Here is a 21069-nt window from a genome sequence, read left to right as displayed (position 1 = left end):
CAAGGTACCTTTTCCCCACAACTTTGAAATATATAAAGTAAAAACTGATAGAACTCTGAAGACATACTAGCCAAATAAGTCCCCAGTCATAGTGAAAGGCCTTAACGTACTTCTCTCAGAAACGCAAGGTTTAAATAGACAAAAAATACTGTTAATATAGTTAATGGGCTTGATCTAATAGAGCCTTGCCTTTGTGTTGTTCTTATTAGTTGATTTGCACATTGGCCGTTCGCAATAATAGTATTGACTAATAACTACTAACATTGAGAGCTTACTGTGTTCTAGACAGTTTTGTAAGTGAGGCACAGAGAGCTTGAGTGACTCTTACAAACACACACAGCTGGGATTTGGACCCCGTTTCTTACTCCAGAACCTTAACCACTATACTGTCCTGCCTCCCAAGTGGATTTGCTTCTCCATCTGATCCTTAGATATTTGTATTTACTGGTAATTAGTTGTTTGAAATTTTATTTATTCTTTGAAATGTTTTGGTTAAGTGTGAAATTCTGGTTAGGCAATAACTTTGAAATTTACTCTCATTTTTAGAGGAACTTTAAAGATAAATCGTTGGTGAAAATCAAATCTAATTTGAGGGTTAAGGTCTACCCTCTGTTTTATTTATTCTTTTCTTTAAAATGAAAATCTTTTAAATTTATGTTATTAAACTAATACATGCTCATAAAAATTCATAAATATAGAAGAGTATTAAAAGAATACCAAAATCCAGCCCACTTTAAGATAACCACTGTAATATATCCTTCCAGGCTTCACATGTATTTTAAAGTAGAATCATCTTATTCTCACTGTTTTACATGTTTACTCTTCTTAATTTGAAAATTTTTGTGATCGTATTTCCAAGTCTGTATAGTCTACATCAATTTTTTTATCGCTGTATAGTATTCTGTTGGATGGATGTATAAGGATTTAACATTTTGGGGAAGAATTTATTGTCATTCTGATCCTTACACATACATCTTTGTACATTTGTCTGGTTATTTCATCAGTGTGAGTTGGCAGTAGTGGAATTGTTAGATCAAAGGAATTATCTGCTGGAAAGGCTGTTTCAGTTTATCAGTTTTGTAGCCCCACTAGTGGTGTATGAGAGTATCTGTTTTCCCACACCCTTGCCAACAGTGGATTTTATTATTTTTTAAATCCTTTGAAAGTCTCACAGATGAAAGAAAAATAATACCTCAATATTGTTTTACGTAGTATATTTTTTGTTACTTCTTGAGATTGAACATTTTTTGTATGTTTTACCATTTTAAAATTTCTTTTCTCTTTTGTGAATCTGTTAATTTATATGTTTAACTCTGTCATACATGCAGATATTTTTTCCCCAGTTTTATATTTCCTTTCAACTTTGTCAGTGGTTTGCAAAATGCCTCGTTACACAAGTAAAGAGTTCCATCACTTAAAGTTTGCAAACTTTTTTTAAGCACGGAAGTTTTAGTTGGTTAGTCTTTATGAGATGCTTTGTTATCATACTATTAAGTTCCCCCTATCCTGAGGATTATAAAAATACTTTTATTTTTTCTAGAATTTTTGTGAGCTCACTTTTTAATACCTTACTTACTCTAAGCAATAAAAATTGAAGCTCTTCAGAAAAAAACTGTAGTATTTCTTAGAGCTCATTTGAACACAGTTCAACTAGTGTATATGATAGGCATAATTGTATCATTGACAATTGCTGCATCTAATTAATAGGAGCATAACATATAGTAGTAAAGCCAGAATATTCCACAGTGTTCTGCAAAGGTGAGATAGGTGATAGTTTAAAAATTTTAGAATATTGGCATTTTTTTCTCAGCCATATTCTCTTTAAAAAAATATGTGAAAGTGGCATCTTCAGAGAACTAAATTTTCTTCGTTTACCTTTTTGAGCAAGGTGTAAAATTAAATATAAAAATAATTATATTCATTTGGGCATTTAACCAATATTTATTAAGCAGAACCAACCTTCAGAAACTTTTTACTCTAGTAGAAGAACAGTAATTTTAATAAAGTAAGATAAATTCTAAAGGGATTATTGTTATGTAGGTTTTGTGTGGATTAAATATCATTCCATATTTTAAAAATTATTTTGCAAAATCTGTTTTCTCTTCTGTCAGCATTTCAGTTTGTGTCCTGTTTCTCCCATCCTAAGCAAAAGAAAAACTCGACTTACTTTTCTTAATCCGTCTACCCAGAATTTAGCTTTATTTATTCTGTGTCACTGTATTTTGGCATTATTGTTGAGAACACTTTAAGCAATTAAGAATAGAAACTTAAAATTGTTAGTTTTTCTGGGTTATATGATAGTTATTAGTGGTGTAATTTTGTAAATCAAGAAGAAAACTTATGGCTAAATCTTTTATCATCTCAATTTTCTTGAGAAATTCATTTCAGTCCTCTTTCAGATCACATGCCATAAATTCCTATCTAGCATAGCTAGATCTTATCTTGAATAAAATTTCCTTTTTAAATAGAAACTTGGACCTGGGTATTGGGCTTTTCCCTTAAATTAAAACATATTTGTGTGTGCCCCTGTCTCAATTTTTTTTCTTTCTTAGGTGCCTCTATCCCATTTTCAAACAATGAATATTTCTCATTTCCTTACAATTCAGTTGAAAATATCTTCCCCTGACTTCTTGGTTCTTTGAGAATGCAGATGAGTTGCTGTAATTTGTTGTAATCTTGTGCTTTGTTAGTGCTCTCGAGCTAGATTTTGCTAAATTAGTAAAAGGGCACTTTTGAGTTTATAAAAAGCACGTTGATTCACCTGAGTGATAGCTTAGAAGAGAGGCAAGAAATCAAGAGTACAAGAGTGAACTGAATTGGGGTCTCTGTGAAATTGCTATGGTGAACACAATATGTAAAATTGGTTTGTACACCAATAGCCACGAACATTGCTCTTTTTCTTAGGGCTATTTAAGAATAAAATTTAAAAAGCTAAATTAAATGGAAACAATACTGCCTTTGGTTAAGACTTTGGCATTGCAGGTGAGCCAGAAAAACCTGTTTCACTCAACTCAGCTCTTTGAAGAGAGTTGTAGAAATTGGGGGTGGACTGGAGCAGAAACTAGAATTGTTTTAGATTATGACATCCTTGCCCTTGAGACAACAGCATGACTCCTCCTTGTCTTTACTTATGCTATTCCTCTGCCTGGAATGCCTTCCCTCCTTTCTATCTAAATCCTACCCACCTCCTCCATGAAGTCTTCTCTAACTACTGGAGCCCACATTGATGTCTCCCTGTTCAGAACACCTATGGCATCTAACAGCCAGCACTGCACCGTTTAGCACTGTTTGTCCTATGGCAATTTCACATGCTACTGAGTGTGAGTACATTAAAATATAAATGTGGGGAAATATGCATTTTTCCAGTAAAATTTGAAAAACGATAGGTGTGTTATATACAGGAGGATTTGCAGGTTTATGGAAGGTTTACAGGTTGTATGTACCTAGACCGTGAGATTGGGGGAGGAGGGGAAGTTGGGGGGATCTTAAATGTACCTTTTTTAAATTTCAGAGAAATATTGCAAAGTTTGTATGATATAATTTTGACAGTCAATGAGTCCAGAATGTCATGTTTTTTTATAAATTCATTTATTTTTCTTCAGTTACTAGCCTAGTTTTTTTTTAAAGCTTGAGTAATAACATTTTCTGTAGTGTTTAGTACTATTTGACTGTCAGTTCTGGAATCAAAAAAGGTTTCTTCTTGCTTATGCTAAGATACCTATGTTCACCAAATAAGCACGTATCTCCCAAGCCCTGTTCTTGGTATCAAATACTGAAATGTAACAAATGTCAAATTTTGCGATGTGGAGAAACTGTATTTTATCTGTGATGTATAATTTTGAGTATCTTTGCATGGTTAATATGGAGGGGATTTTAAGGGTAAAGATAATTTTCATTTGTATTTATTTCATACAGTGCTTAAGGGAGCTAAGACAATAGCTTTGTCTAGTTTTTTTCCTTGATTTTCTCTAAGTCAGAGTGTGGCCATGCAAATATATGAATAAATCTGTTTAAATGATGTTAATTTAAAGTCTGCTTAAGGTGCCTATCTACCTTTTAATTGTACCTGTGATTAGTTATGCATTCATTCTTGGTTTATTTACTTTTTAAATTAGCTGACATCATGACTTTGAATAGACCATTTAAATGGTTTTCTATACAGCTAACTTAATTGGATTGGGCCTATGCATAGAATTTGTTAATGGTTCTGACAGAATAATAAATAGCTTTATTATACATTCTTTATGTATGAAGTGTCCTTTTAAATTTTATAATTCTTGAGCATATTTACATTTGGACAGTAATCACATTAATTCTGGAGTAAAATTAATGTATAAAATACGTGTTTGAGATATATAAATTTTTATTTAATTTGTGTTTAAATGGTCTTGGTTTATGATTGACCTCATGGTGATAATTTCTTCTGTTTGAAATTCAAGGAGGGGGTGTATGATATAAGTGGTAATGTCCATGTGAATATTTTCATGTAAGTATATATTATTCTGTGTATGTTTTTTAGAGGTACCAATCTTGGGAAAAAGAAGCAACACATTTGTCATATACCAGGATGTGGTAAAGTCTATGGGAAGACCTCACATCTGAGAGCTCATCTGCGTTGGCATTCTGGGGAGCGTCCTTTTGTTTGTAACTGGTTGCTCTGTGGTAAAAGATTTACTCGAAGTGATGAATTACAGAGGCACAGAAGAACACATACAGGTTACTAATATTTACTTTTAACAGACAAAAATGAATTACAGGGCTACATACTACCTTGAAATTTTCTTTTGTAGTATAACTTACTGAACTGAATCTTTAAAATATGACCAATTATGTCAAATTTTTTATCTTCAGTAACACCAGTTTAAAAACACTCATTCCAACAAGCCAGTATTTTGTAAAATAATATTTTCATATAGACTTTGGTTAACCTTTTTGTTTTGTTTTGATGTTGTTGAATGTCTTAAGCCCCTTTATGCTATTATTGTTTGTTATGTTAAGGTTTTAAATTAGTTGTCTCCTTTTCCTCTTGACCTGTCTTATTCTTTCTTCCTCCTCCTTAACACTACAATAAAGTATAATTCCTTTTCGTCTGATAAATTCAGGTATTTCACCTTTTCTCTTGTTTTAATATCTGTGAGGTAAGCAAAAGACTTTTCATTGAGGAGTAACCAAGGCTCCATTGATGTCAAGACTCATTTAATTGTTTTTACAAAGCATTGTGTGGTTGTTACATGAAACGGACCTAGGAATAACCCAAACTGAATCCTAACTTAGTATAACTTAGAGGTAGTTTTCTCCTGCTACCATGAAATAATCAAGGTGTTTGTCAGTCTCTTCCCAGCACTGAAGAAGTGAAAAATACACACAGTCCCTAGAGAGCCTAGAAGGAAGAAAGAAGTATAGTGAAATGGAGAACAATATGGATTTTGAAGTCCCCTAGCTCTGGACTCAAGTCCAAGTTCTCTGTTAGATTAAGCAGATAAGCTGTCTCCGACTCTTCTTTCACACCTCCTACATTAGCTTTAAATATATAAAATAGCCTCTGAAGTATGTAGTAGTATGCATATTAGATGCTCTACTGGTTTGGTTTTTTCCCAGTTTTATTGAGAAATAATTGACATACATTATAAGTTTAAGGCATACAGCATGATGGTTTGATTTACATCTATTGTGAAATGATTACACAGTAGGTTCAGCCAACATCCTTCTTCTCACAATAAAAAGAAAAAAAGGAAAAAAATTTTCTCCTGTGATAAAAGCTCTTAACTCTCTTGACAACTGTATACCCCATGGCAGTGTTAGCTATAGTCGTCATGTTGTTCATTACATCCCCACTGCTTATTTATCTTATAACTGGAAATTTGTGTTGTTGATCACCTTCCTCCACTTCTCACTCCCCCCACCCTTTGCCTCTGGTAACCACAAATCTGATCTCTGTTTCTGAGTTTTTTATTTTTTAAAGATTCCACATATGAGAGATCATACCATATTTGTCTTTCTCTGTCTGACTTATTTCGTTTAGCCTAATGCCTTCAGGGTCCATCCATGTTGTTGCAAATGGTAGGATTTCCATCTACTTGTTTTAGTTTCTGTCTCACTTATCAGATAGGTAGACACGTGAGATTAACTTGTTTGCAACAAACAATATAAGAAAGTAGATGAAGTATGCTCAGAAGCAGAGATTATTATTACTTGGGATAGTAAGGCATTGTTGGGCAGTGGGCTGGGATAGTAGACCTTAAGATGGCCCTGTAACAGAATTTTCTTTAGTGGAATTTGATCAGTATATAAAAAGGAGTAATGTAAAAGGATAAAAAAGGTCTGATTAAATAAATGTGGGAAACACTGGGTTAAAAGAGGGTTACTACAGGTACCTTCAAGGCAGCACCTCTTAGGACCTTTAGTTGAATGTTAATGAGCATCGTGCATCTCTAAGTTGGGGCAGGGGAGGGGAGTGTGTGGTGTGTGTAGTATTTCCCAACCTCTTTTGATCACTGTGCCTTTTGCCATGGAGTATCTCTCAGGACTAGTGTTCCAAGAGTATCTTTGGGAAATACTTTCTCAGAAAAAAACAATACTGTGAATAGAAGAGGTGGGAGACCATTTGACTTGAGTGAGGATGAGATTTTATATAACACATTTCTGTTAAGTAGGGTTGAGCCACATTATAGAGGTCCCTGTAAGTTAGGCAGTAGAGAATCTAAACTGTTTAGTTATCTGCAAATTACTCTTGCATTCCCCTACCACTTAGTACGATGGTGAAGTTTTGTACCGCAGTAAAATTTGGAATCTAAGGAAGATTTGTCCAGCATTGATTTGTTGGATTAGAGAAGGAAAGACTAGAATGTCATTGCAGTATGTTCAGGTATGAGGTCTGATGAGGACCTACTTAGAGTAGAGGTGCTGGCACAAGAGATAGGTAAGATATTTTGAAGAAAATATTAGATTTGTTTATTGTTTGATTTCTCTCTGGATTCCTTTTCGGTTGACCTTTTGCCTTTTCTTCCAATAATCCTCTTACACAGTTGGTCTTCATAATAGAAGTTCCATCTGTCCTTTGTATTTTAAAAAAGTATTTTATTCATGCTGGAAAATAAACTTAGACCTCACCTCAGGGTTTTATTAACTTTTTTGTCATGATATATTAGACTTGCTCTTGATTATTCTAGCTGAAATCAATTCAGCTAGCCATCTCCATTATTCTTGGGGTTACTCAATCTTATTGAACCTCAAGCTTGCATCTTTGCTTTAAAAGTACTCTGGTTATTTGAATTGAGATTTAAGAGTTGAAGCTTTAGTATCGTGTATATGACATGTTAATATCTTAAATATAACTTAAAACAGTGTACTTTAAAGAATGTGTTACCGATGGTTATTTTTTAGCTAGTATCTTGTAACATGTTTCAAAACAAATTATTAGCATAGTTGAGGCATTACAGTCTTATCTGAATATCAGTCTGTAATTTAATAAGTTGGTTGTTTCTCATCAAAAAGTAAAGATGACATGTATTTTGAGGAAAAATAGTCTGTGAGAGAGATCTTGCAGGGGGAAGCAGCTCATGAAACTAATACAATTTTTATTGAACTCTGCTCCCTGTACTGTCAGTGTTGGGTTATTTTCTTTCTCAGGGAATGATCAGTCTATTAAGGTTGAATTTTAAAAAGTAAGTAATTTAATTTTTTTCTTAACAGGTGAGAAGAAATTTGTTTGTCCAGAATGTTCAAAACGCTTTATGAGAAGTGACCACCTTGCCAAACATATTAAAACACATCAGAATAAAAAAGGTATTCACTCTAGCAGTACAGTGCTGGCATCTGTGGAAGCTGCACGAGATGATACTTTGATTACTGCAGGAGGAACAACACTTATCCTTGCAAATATTCAACAAGGTTCTGTTTCAGGGATAGGAACTGTTAATACTACCACCACCAGCAATCAAGATATCCTTACCAACACTGAAATACCTTTACAGCTTGTCACAGTTTCCGGAAACGAGACAATGGAGTAAATATTACACAAATACTTATTCATTGTGGTTATTTTTATACAGTAGTGAGAAGAATATTGTTCCTAAGTTCTTAGATATCTTTTTATTGATGTGCAAAAATTTTTGGATTGACAGTAACTTGGTTATACATGACACTGAAATGCCTTACTTTGTATGATATTCCATAGTATATTAAAAATGGTAAAATTGCATGGGTTTTGTAGGTACTTTTGGAATCTAGAAGAAATGAAATTTTACCAAGTTATATAAAGAGAAAATTGAATTTAACAATGCGAATGGTAGTCTAACCAAATGCATCAATCCTGTGTGGTTTAGTGTAAAAATGAGAACATGTTGGTATTTATCTATTGTAAGATAAAAAAGTTGGTGGGTGAAAGAAATCATGTTATGATAAAAAAAATTTTTGTAATTTTCTTGATGACTGGAATTTTTATTATGCATAACTGACAAATCAAGTTTCCAGGCAAATGTTACATAGTGTAGGCTTTACTTAGCTTATCAATTTGTCATTTTGAAGCTAATTATTTTAATTAGGTTAACTATGTACAATATTTTAAGCATTACTCTTGTAAGATTTTGAAAACTACATTTTAACATGGAACTCTAGGGATAGTCACCTTTTAAATCCTGTTGAAAAGCCATGTTTAAGATTTAATTTGCCAAAATAATGTCTTGTTAATAATTCTTTCAATAATGAAGTTGGGCAATATAACCAATGTTTAAAAAAGTTTAAAATGTATAGGTTGAGGCATTTGGGTGGTAAGAAAATGTTATAGTGAATTATCCCTTTTCTTGAATATTGGAGGACCAAAAAATAAGGTGTATTGCGTCTTAGCAGTGATTTTTTTTTTTTTTATCCAATCTCGTTTCCAAAAACCATATGTCTGCCAGGGCCTTAAAAGCCATCATGTAAATTACCAGTAAAGTATAACATATGCAAACATAACAAAATCACTTCCATAGTGACGATACTCCAACCATATGGATATTAGTCATAGAAAACTAGAAGTTTTATGATATTTTTTTAAGTCTTTTTTTTTTTGTCTAGGTAGTCAGTCTGCACTTAAATATCAACCATTTTCCTTTTTTGCTTCTTCCCTTAAAATTTATATGTATCCAGTACATTTAATTGAGAAATGTATGTTTTTTATTACGCTGTATTTTCTTTTTATTTTTTAATTATTGTTTATATTTTCAATTATTAAAAAATGTACAAAGTAAAGTTTCATCGCTGGTCTTGTGAGAGCTGTACGGTGTGTGCCCGTACGCAGCAGTTCACCTACTTCAGAAATTTGGAATCCTGTTCATTTGTTGTTCTTAAGACCACCTCAAATTTAAAGGCTACCTTATTGTACGTTTAAAGTGTATTATAACAGTGTGGTAGTTAATAAAACACTATTTTTTTTTCTTTTGAGTTTGTTGTATTCCTATGCATTTAAAATATTGCAGTGGTAATCGGGTAAGAAAATCCGTGTGGTTCGTTTTTCTTCAACTTACCTTCGGTTTGCAGATTCTTGATTTCAGACACTGAAATTACTGTAAACAGGTATATTTACTTAAAAAAGGAAGAGTAGAGGCACTAACAGATTATGAATTTTTCACCTAAGAATGAGCTGCTTATATACAGGTTTTGAAAAAATTCTTTTAACTCTTAGCCCACATTGATTCTTATCAATTTTGTCAATGCAGAATCTTATTTTGCAAACCTCTTTTTTCTTTTTTGTCCCCTTGTTAAGACACTGCAGAATATTTTGATTTATCAAAAACTTGAATTTACATGAAGATTCTTGGAAATAATAACATAAGACAAGCTGTGGCAGCCGTGTCAAGAGTTATTTGAAAAGGTTATGTTTTGAATTTATATATCTCTAATTATGATAAAGGCTGGATAGGAGGAAAGGGAAAATTAACAGAATATTGATATGACTTTTTAAATTAGAAATCCAATTACTTTCCACATGTGTACAGTGGGAGTAAAGATTTCCATTGTCTGTTTTCCAGACCCAGTCTGACACTGTCAATAATATCTTTGAATGCATAGGACAACTGTAGATACACATAGAAACACAGTTTTTCTAAATGTGAGACTTAAGCTTGTGATGTGGTACAGGAAGTGTTACTTGGAATTATAGAAGCTAATCAATGGAATATACAATTTTGAAGTTACAAGGATTAGAATTTGAATCTTCAAACTCCTTTAGATAATTTTTAGAATTGTTTTTATTATTTAGGATGTGTGAAGAGGTTGCCCATTTGACAAAATATCCATTAAATCAGAGGTTTAAACAACTTTTTAGAGTGTGATAGTAGAGATGTTTTTAGATAATATTGAAATTTCATAGTAAGTTTATAGAGGGTTTTTGGTCCATGAGCTTCTAAGCATATTTTATCAGTTCTTAGAGCATGAATGCAATGAAGAAAGTAAGTAGTCTTGAAGATTACTTAAGTAAGTTGTAGATTTTTTGAGTGCCCACCAGGAATATACCAGTGATCTTTGGATCTTCAGCCAAAGAAAGAAATCAAAGTTAGTTCAACGTCAGCCTTGTTAACTTGAATCTTCCTATTTTTGCATTAAAAAATGTTGAAGAGACCCTGGAAACTTCATATTTGAAGAATTACCCTGCAGCCATTTTTTTCTAATTATAAAATCTATTAGTATTGTGTATGAATATAACATTTCTTAGTGTAAGTATACTCTTTAATAGGTGTTTTCATCAATTGCTTTACTTTTTCGAAGGCTAGACTTAGTGCATATTTAGTATATTTACGTACAAATAATTCTTATTTATCAGAACATTCTCATCCAGTGGACTAGATGTCTATACTCTGTATACCTCAATTTAAAGGAAATATCACTTAAGAAAATTTTGTTTTCTGTAGATTGAGACGTAATGACTTTGAGAAGTAATTCAATTAATCAAAAAGCACATAAAGCTTTAAAAGTACGCCTATTGCAAAACGATGCTCTGTAAGTAACTTTGGGCTAAATAGTAAAAATGCTTAAGATATTTCAAAATCATGAAAATGCTTTAGTAATAAAAATATATGTACATATAAGTTGAAGGCATGTCAAACGTATTTTGTAGAAAATAGTTCTTAGTCAGTGTTACTCATCAGAAAATGCTGGGAGTATTTTAAAATGTCCACAGGCCTGGCTTCATCCTTGCCTACTAAATCTATATTTCTGGAGGTGGAGAGTATATATGTATTTTGTAACATCTCAAATGGCTTTGATAAACACTCCTTGAATAGAGCCATCCCCTGAGTATCTTAATTGTAATTCAGATCCTAATACTGACTGCTCATGATCCCACAATTTTATTTTATTAAAAATTTTATTGTATTCAATATTGTTTGAAATTTGGGGCTAATAACATTTGATTTTGAAATATATAAATTAACATGTTGGTCATGTTACCTGTTAGACAATTTGTTTTTCTGTTTTAATTAAGTTGGTAAGAATTGTTTTCAATGTAAAAACTGTTTGTTTCACTAAATAGTATGTTTAAAACTTTCTGCCCTGAATGAGTAGTAAGTCTTTTGTTGTCTGATAATGAGAACAAAACAAATTGGTTGATATCTTGGGAACAAGATTTGATATTTTAGTGAAATCACCTCCTTTATTTAGGGATGGAGACACAAAGATACATTGATTTGGCCCCATGCCTTGTTCAGATAGATTTGTATATAATCAAGTAGATTGTGATAAATATATGCTAGTGGTAGATACAGTGTTCTAGTAACTTAGAAAAGAGAGAATTCTGCGTGGAGAAGTTGGGGAAAGTCAGGCCGAGTGAACAGTGTTAACAAGTACAGTGTGATTTCTTATGGATGATAGGGGATTATGTGAGAGATGGAGTGGAAAGTTTTTGGAGGAGGGTTTGTTAAATTGCAGAAAGTTCAGAATTTAATCTTTGTCAGTGATTCCTAACCTTTTTGGGATCATAGGTCGTCTTAGAAAAATGCACGTTAAATTCATTCAAGTCCGGAGTGTTCAAACACTTCCTGAGGATCTCTTTGAGCTAAGGCCTGAGCCTTGGAAAACAGCCACACTCAGGAACTGGTGGAGGAAGAGGAGCCATCAAGGAAGCGGCCATAGAAACCATAGAAAGTGTCAAGATGGTGACGAACGTCAAATGCAGTAGAACGGTTAAGTTGGATGAAAAGAAAAAGCTATTGATTTTGGCAATAAAGATGTCTCTACTGATCTTTGTAAGCAGTTAATGAGATTATTTGGGTAAAAGATAGGTCCAGAGCACAGGAGAAGAGGCCGTGGAGACAGCAAGCGTAGACGATTAAGTTTGGTGAAGAGAGGAAAGATGGGCAGATGCGCGACTGAGTCATCATGAGGAAATTGTTGGAAAAGTTTCTCTGATTATAAAAGTATGTCACTTTGATAAATACTAAGAAAATAAGAGTATAAAAGAATTTAAATGACCTCTAAGCTACCCAGAGATAACCATTGTTTCCTTTGAAAATGCGTAACAAAATTGGAGTTGAAGTTTAAAAACTGCATGATATACTGTCATGTAACGTGATTCTTACCATTTTTTATTGTGTATTTAAGATACAGTTTTTGGTGTCAATGTGTTGAATAAGGGGTCTCTATTTCCTTCAACCTTTCCCCACTCCCCACTTTGAAATCCCTTGCTTCTGTTAGAAATCCACATTAAGCTACATACTAGAAGTGTGATTTTCATCATCCATATCAAGGAGATAACCAACAGTAGTGACCCTCATAGGATTGTTGTGAGGATTAAAATGTAAGCATTTAGCATAGTACCTAGCTTATAGTAGAGACTCAATCCCCCCCGCCCCACCCCCACCACACACTTGTTATTAACTCTGGAGATTGCATTTTTCTGTAGTGAAGGGACCAGTGTTTTGGCATTTCCATTGTTTGACAATGGCTCATACCTTGATTTTCTCCAGAATGAGGGGGAAGTTTCATTTTTAATGCAAAAATGTGAAAAGAGAACTATAGAATCTAAATTGATACAGTGGACAATGTGTCTGCAGTGACTGCCCCATCAGAAAGGATGGAATAAGAAAAGAACGAAGCACAAGAAAATGTCTTTTCTTAAAGAAGTTACACCCTCATGTAGAATTCTATCTTATTTTAACATTTTTAGGAACCAGCCAAAGAATCTTTAGGTTCATTTCTATTGAAAGATAAAATTTGGCGTGTAGTGACTCCAACCTTAAGTTGGAAAAGGCCACCAGAGCAATGCAACTTCTCCAAAAAATGGCTAAGCCTCCACTCAATAGGCAACAGGGAAATAGAGGAAATGTTAGAGTAGATAACTTTTAGAATAGCACCCCAACTTACGTCTGTTTTCTGGATACTACTTCCTGCCACCTTCAGGGACAAGCTGTTTAGATGATCGGACAAGGACTGGACATCTGGTCAAATTTGAGCCAATTAGATGATTTCTCCCAAGAATTTGGAACTGGAAAGTGATGTCTTGGGAGGTTGCATTTGGAACATGCATGTGAAGCAGAAAATAAAGCAATGGTGAGAGAGTGTACAACCTCAGAAGAAAAAGATGAGAACAGCTGCCTTGATTCTTGATAATTTTGCAGTTTTTGTTCCAATGTTTTGTGCTTGTCTGCATTTCCTGCTCCTGGGTTCCATAAGATGCCCTTAAAACCTTACAGAGAGACCCCCACTTCCACCTTTAGTTTTTTAAATTTTGAGGCTCTTCCTTGCTACCAAATAATGCCAAATAAAACCAGCTGAGGTACAATTACTTTTTGCATAAAATACAGTGGCTTGACATAGTTGATGACTTGGTTCTGTAGAAAATATAAAGTCACGGTTGGTGCCAGATGAGTCAGGTTTAGATGAGGGAGAACTTAGAATGGAGCCTGAATGAGTCAGAAAGGGTGAGCCTTGAAGTAAAATGTGCCCAAGAGAACGGATTAAAAGGCCTAGAAGTTCATCTGCAGTTTGAGGACACCGTTATCAAAGGACTGGGTCTATGTGTCTGTGTTTGGTCTTAAGGAATATTGACTTTCTGCCAACATAATAGTGTTTATAGCTTTGTAGTTAATATCACACTACACAGTGTTCCCTTTATATTTTCATCATGTATTCGGACTTGGATTCAAGTCCTATCTTTTAATTGTGTTAACCCAATTACTTAGTCTTACTCACACTCTGACGCTTTAAAAATTCTTAGTTAATTCCATCTTTCCCATTTTTATCCTTGGTAACTTTCTGTGGCTTTTTCATCTTGAATCATTGAATGAAGATTAAACCTTTCAGAGTAACGTGTAGTGCATAGATTTTGGACTTAGGACACAAACTCGCCTGTGTCCATCTCTACTGCTTACCAGCTGTATGACCTTGGACTCTACCTTTCCACTCTGCACTTCAGTTTTCTAATCTGTAAAACAGGGATAATAGCATCATCTTCCTAAGGGTGATGGAGGAGATTAAATAAGTTAGTGCATGTAAACCACTTCCCACTGTACCTGGCACATGGTTAAGTATTAGTTAATGCAAGCCTTGGAGAAATCAATACTCTTCCTATACTTGGAGATAATTATCCCCATCTTGTGTTAATGTGTTCATTCACTTTGATCCACCTACTTGTCTGTCAGCTAACATTTCTTCATAAAATTGGTAGTATTTGTATTGTGCCTTTTTATTATGAAACATTTTCAAACATACAGAAAAAATATATAGGAAATATAACAAATACCTGTGTGTCCACCATCCAGGTTTTTCAGTCTTATCATTCTAAACGTATTTGCTTGTTTCTTTTGAAAAGAAAAGATTACAGCTGTTGTTAAAATCTGTATAGCCCTGTCTCATTCCATTTCTCTCCTTTTACCCACAGAGGTAAATGCTGCTCTGAATTTGACGTTTATCAGAATGATACCATGAATGGTTTTATATTTTATAACTTTTTATAAGTGTGCATGTATAGGATTGTTTTCATGTTTTTGAAACTCAGTATAAATGGTATCATACTGTGCCTAACCTTCTGGGACTTGTGTTTTCACTCATGTTTTTGAGATGTATCCATGTTAACACCTTTCTCTATATTCATTTTAAATGCTGTAGTTCATTGAATGGGTATATCACAACTTACCCATTTTCTTGTTGATGCACATTTCAGTTATTTCCAGTTTTTGGCTATTATAAACAATGCTGAAATGCAATACTTGACATGTTTTTTGTGCATGTATGTGAGTGTTTCTCTGAGGTATGTATCTGGAACTTCAATCACTGGCCAATAGGATATTCTTATCTTCAAATATACCAGATATTGCCAATTGATCTCTGCAGTGTACGTACTAAATTACACCCCTACTAGCTGTGTATAGGAGTTCGCATTTTCCCACACCCTCCCTAGCCCTTGGCCTGGGCAGTTATTTTTTTCCAATGAAAACAATTTTATTTTGGGATTTAACAAAATTATTTAAAATTCATCTGAAAGAAAAGCAAGTGTAACTAAAATGTAGGAAACTAAAAACTAAGCCGTATATACATGTGAAGAAATTGATACCGGTAGGCATAACCAAACATTCATTCACTGTAGCAGAATCAGTGCATGTTTTTCTTAACTTTTAGCTCTCGTTCGACCTCTGCCCTGGCATGGGACTCACACAGCCTCTCGCTGTAGGGGTCTCTTCACACAATAGGCAACCCTCTTGGATTGAATGTTGTAAAGAGGGCTCAGGCCCAGCTCACTGCCTTCCATGGTGTTCACTTCATCGAGGAGCTGGGCTGGGAGTAAAGGCTGCTGCACTGTGGACTCTTGTGTCTGCTCTATTCTCTCCAGTTCTTCCGCCTCCACCCCCACCCCAACTGCAATTCAAGTAGACATTGATCAGCCCATCAGCTGCATAAGCTGACTTCAAACTGGGGAAACCCTTTCTTGCAGAGATCCTCAGGGTTGCCACTTATGTGTTTTATATATATGTAAATATATTTTAAAATATATACACATGATGCATGTGAAATAATCGCTCATGATTTTGATTCTCGTTTCCCTGTTTTCTAGTGAGCTTGAGCATATTTTCTTTTTTTTTTTTAGGAAGATTAGCCCTGAGCTAACATCTGCTGCCACTCTTTTTTTTTTTTTTTTTGCTGAGGAAGACTGGCCCTGAGCTAACATCCATGCCCATCTTCCTCTACTTTATATGTGGGACACCTGCCACAGCATGGCTTGCCAAACAGTGCCATGTCCGCACCCGGGATCAGAACCAGCGAACCCCGGGCTGCCGAGAACTGGAACGTGCGAACTTAACTGCTGCGCCACCAGGCCGGCCCTATGAGCATATTTTCCTTAAGTTTATGATCCATGTTTCCTCCGAAGGGAATTACCTATCTGCTCCTTTACCCATGTGCTTTTTTGGTTATTTGCATTTTGGCATTGATTTTTAAACATTCTTAATAAATTCCGGATACATATTATTTTAGAGATAGTTGGGCTGATAATATCTTTTCTCAGTCTGGGGCTTATCTTTTAACTTTGTTTATGGTGTTGTGGGTGTGTGTTGTTGTTTTACAAAAGTTTTATTGAATCTATGAGTTGTAGCTTTTCTGTCTTTCTGAAGAAATTCTCTGCCTAGTGTCTTAAAAATATTTTCCTCTAAATGTTTTATGATTTTGCCTTTCAATTGAGCTTATTAATCCACTTTGGAATTATTTTTGTTTATGGTGTGAAGTCTCTAATATTTTCCGTGTGGATAACCACGTGTCCTAGCACAGTTTATTGCCCAACTTTTCCTCACTGATTGAAATGCTGCCTCTGTCATTGAGCCAGTTTCCACTTGTGTGTTGATCTGTTCCTTGATTCCTTTCTGTCTTTCCTGTGCTGAGACTATACCGTCAATACCATGGCTTTCACATCTTGATATCTGGTAGGGCAAGTCTCCTCTGCCCACTCCTTACCTGTTTTTCAAAATAGTTTTTACTGATTTTGAGCCCTGGCTTTTTCTATGAGTTTGAGGATTAAATTGTCAAGTACCATTGAAAAATTATGTTAGGATTTTTACTGGAATTACATTGAGTTTATAGATTAATTTGGAGGAAGAAAGTTGTCTTCCTATCCACGGACATTCTGTATCTCCACTTATTCAAGTCTAATGTCATTTTGTTTTTGGTGAGGAAGATTGGCCCTGAGCTGGCGACATCTGTTGCCAATCTTCCTCTCTTCTTTTCTTTTTCTCCTCAAAGTCCCCCAGTACATAGTTGTATATCCTAGTTGTAGGTTCTTTTAGTTCTTCTATGTGGGACGCCGCCTCAGCATGGCCTGATGAGTGGTGCTAGGTCCGTGCCCAGGATCTGAACTGGCGAAACTGGGCTGCCAAAGTGGAGCATGCGAATCTAACCACTTAGCCTCGGGGTCAGCCCCTGTAATGTCCTTTTTATAAACTATTATTTTCTCTGTGAAAGTTCTTACACATCTTTTTTTACATTTATTGCTGCGTAGCTCTCTTTTTAGTTGTTGCTATGGGGAATAGGCTTTTTAAAGTTAAGTGTATAAATTGATCAATGCTGGTCTTTATAAATGCTATTGGTGTCTGTAAATTGATTTTGTCTAACAATCCTACATAATTCTCTTGCTGGTTCTAATTTCTTATTGAGTCTATAAGATTTTCTATGGAGACAGTGATATTGTCTTCAAATAAGAAAAGGTTTATCTCTTCATCTGCAATTCTGATACCTCTACTTTTTTAAATGTTGCATTGGCAGCTTGATGTTAACTACAAGTGGCACAACATCTCTGTCCTGTTTTTGACTACCATTTACTTTTTTTCCCCACAAGTAACCCTGTTTGATCCTTATGCTATATGCTCGGCACTTGGGATAAAATGATGATCAATTCATGGTTTCTGTCCTGAAGGATATAGTCAGAGAGGCTGATGACATTCTGACTACAGTTACCTTTCCGACTTAAAAAATTCGATCTGGTTTTTCTGGTTTCCTGTACTTTTTTTCATTATAACGATATATTCCTTTTATTTCAAAGTTAGGAGAAGACTAGTTTTTTGTTTTTGTTTTTTTCCCTTAAACATGATCCTACAGCATAACCCTGCTAAGTGTCCACAGATGTGACATCTGGAACATTGTACCCCAAGCGTGCAAGAGCCCCAGTGTAGGCCCTCCATTTGCTTGGCACAGGGTTATACACACGAGAGCACCTAATGAACCTTTTACAACTGTCAGAGAAAGAACACAAGGGCTTCCTTGCTCAGGCTCTAGTGGTAAGCTCAAGGCGTACGGGATAGGCCAAATTCAGGGTAGGAGAGAAAACAAAGGAAAAAAAGTTGCTAATGGGGTCTGTCTGTCTGGCCAGAGTCTCCTCAGATCCACTCTAATACTGGAGACAGTGCGTCAACCCTGAAATGGAAACTAGAGACTGCAAGGCAGCAACATACGCACGCAACCAACTTTCTAGTCACGGTTGGTGAGGAAGGAAAAAGTAATGTTCTGCCTCTCAAATCATTGTTTGACTGATGGCACACAGCAGAAGGGGCAATAGGTGTAAACGCCACACGAAGCCGAGGGGCTTGTATTGTCTGGGCTCCTCTCTGCTGGGCTGATTCCTTCTTCAACTGGCAGAGGACAAAGGGACAGTTTTTTAGGTATTTCTATGCCCCCGAATTTCATCTTGGGATGCAGGGAAGGGAGCAGTTCAGAGCCGCTGGTGCGGAGAAACGTGCAGGAGAGTCACGGGGTGGGGCAGCCTTCAGCCTTGGCGCTGGGCGTCCTGACCATCTGTACCTAGAGAACTGCTGAAGTTGATCACGGGAGCCAACGTCTTGCCGCTGGAGGAGTCTTAATGCTGTTTGAAGATGGCTTTTTGGACTCTGACCAAGTGTGGTCTTTGTTCTTGAGGTTTTCCCCCACAACATGAGAGCTGTCGGGGAGCGAGCAGCAAATTTAAATTCTTCCTTGGTTTTGCAGTGCAAGGGTGGAGAGAACCGTCCCTTTGCAAACAGTCATAAAATTAGCATGATCACGGTGTGGCTTCTCAAAGCCAGGCCTAGGTTGTGCTCGCCACAGATCTCTAAGAGTTAGCATCACCAGGATGCTAAATTCTTTGTTTTTGGCAAAGTTTCTTCTGCCTTCATTTCTCTCTTGCTAGATGGGCAGGCAGCTAGGGTGAGTGAAGTCAGGATTTGGCTTGTCTCACTATCACCTTCTCACCTTCACCATCAGCTGCTGCTGCTTCTTTTTTTTTTAACTGCATCTTGACTCCATCCTAATAGCGTTATTTTTAAATTTTTATTTATTTTTTGCTTTTTTGGTGAAGAAGATTGGCCCTGAGCTAACATCTGTTGCCAATCTTCTTTTTTTCTCCCTCCCCAAAGCCCCAGTACATAGTTGTATATCCTAGTTGTAAGTCTTTCTAGTTCTTCTATGTGGGATGCTGGCACAGCATGGCCTGATGAGCGGTGAGCAGGTCTGTGCCCAGGATATGAACCCGGCAAACCCTGGGCTGCCAAAGTGGAGCACACGAACTTAATCACTACACCACCGGGCCGGCCCCCACAATCAGCTTCTTGAAAGAGTTGTCCACACTCTTTCCACCTCCTCTTCTCCCACACAACACTCTTCTCAATTTACTCTCATCTGGTTTCTGCCCTATCACTCCACTGAAAATGCTCTTGAAAGGGTCAATAATGACCTCCATGTCACTAAACCATGTAACACTTAAATATTCACATCCTGCTTGACCTCAAAAGTGCTGAGGACAGTTGGCTCTTCTCCCTCCTTGAAACAGTCTCTTTCCCTGACTTCCATGGCCCTCCTGACTTTCCTTCTACCTCTTTCCATTTTCCCCCTTTGCCAGCTTTTCTTCTTCTACCTGACATTGAAATGTTGGGTTTTCTCAAGGCTTGATCCTGAGTTGATTTTGCTTCTCTCTTTGGCCTCTTACTGGATAATCTCAGCCATTGTGGGGATTTCCTTTTACTCCCGACATGGACAGCCCACAAGTTTTCCATCTCTATTCCACCCCTCGCTTGAGTTTCAGCCAAGATGATGAACTACCTATTTGGCTCCTCTATTGGAAGTTTCATAGGTGCCTCAAACTTTATGTGTTCAAAACCCAGCTTCTGAATGTCTGCCCCTAAACCTGGGCCTTCAGTATTTATTGTAATGAGGAGTATCATCATATGCATCTAGATGCTCATGCCAGAGAAGTGTAGGTTAACCTTGGCAGCCCTCTCCTTCTCATCCCCCATAGTGGTCCTGTGGATATTCCGGTGGCTCAAAGTCCTGCATCTCTCCATCTCCTGCCAGCTTCCTAGCCAGCAGCCACCATTTACTGCCTGGGTGATGCCAATATCCTCTAATTTGGGCTCCCCATAACCACTCTTCTTGAACCCCTACTAGTCTACTCTCCAAATAGCAGCCCAGAGCAATCTTTGAAAAACATCAATCCACTGAAAACTCTTTATTAGCACTTCAAATAGCATCCTGAGTCTTTGCTGTTACCTGGTTGGTCCTCTGCTGACGTCACCTCCAAGGATGAATGTGCCCCTCATTTGCTGTGCCCTAGTCGCACTGCCTTCCCTCACTTCCTCAGATATCTCATCTTCCTTCCAGCTTGCCTCTGGACTTTGTGTATTTTGCCAGGGCTGCATTATGACTTTCACAGGCTCTAGGCACTTTTGCCTTATGAGCCGCAATACATTTTTTTAAAACTATATTTTATAACTACATTGGTGCTAAGGATGAATATAATCTAGGTAGGATTCATTTTTTTTTTTTTTTACTTTTTTCTATCAAGATAAAATACACATAACATAAAATTAACCATTTTAAAATGTACAATTCAATGGGATTTAATATAGTCACAATGTTGTGCAACCACCACCTCTATTTAGTTCCAAAACATCACTCGAAAAAGAAACCTTGTACCCGTTAAGCAGTTACTCTCCATAACTCCCTCCTCCAGGTCCCCGACTAATCTGCTTTCTGTTTCTTTGGGTTTACCTATTCTGGATATTTCATATAAGTGGAATTATACAATATGTGGCCTTTTGCATCTGGATTCTTTCACTTAGCATAGGGTCTTGGAGAGCCTTTAAA

The 21069-nt window shown here is 36.1% G+C and overlaps 1 protein-coding gene across 4 annotated transcripts in view; it reads left to right on the top strand.

The window, feature by feature from the left end:
• SP3 (Sp3 transcription factor) overlaps positions 1 to 9423 on the top strand; it is a 55859-nt gene extending 46436 nt beyond the window's left edge. For all 4 annotated transcript variants that reach the window (XM_070580218.1, XM_070580217.1, XM_070580216.1 and 1 more), the window contains 2 exons: positions 4520 to 4716; positions 7693 to 9423. In XM_070580218.1, coding sequence (XP_070436319.1) covers positions 4520 to 4716; positions 7693 to 8009 — 514 coding nt within the window. In that variant the 3' untranslated portion in view covers positions 8010 to 9423. The remainder of the gene's footprint in view (positions 1 to 4519; positions 4717 to 7692) is intronic.
• The last annotated feature ends 11646 nt before the right edge of the window (positions 9424 to 21069 follow it).

The sequence above is a fragment of the Equus przewalskii genome, chromosome 17 (genome assembly GCF_037783145.1).
Source record: "Equus przewalskii isolate Varuska chromosome 17, EquPr2, whole genome shotgun sequence".
NCBI classification, from domain to species: domain Eukaryota; kingdom Metazoa; phylum Chordata; class Mammalia; order Perissodactyla; family Equidae; genus Equus; species Equus przewalskii.
The sequence above is the reverse complement of the archived record's forward strand: the minus strand, read 5'-3'. Positions and strand labels throughout refer to the sequence as shown.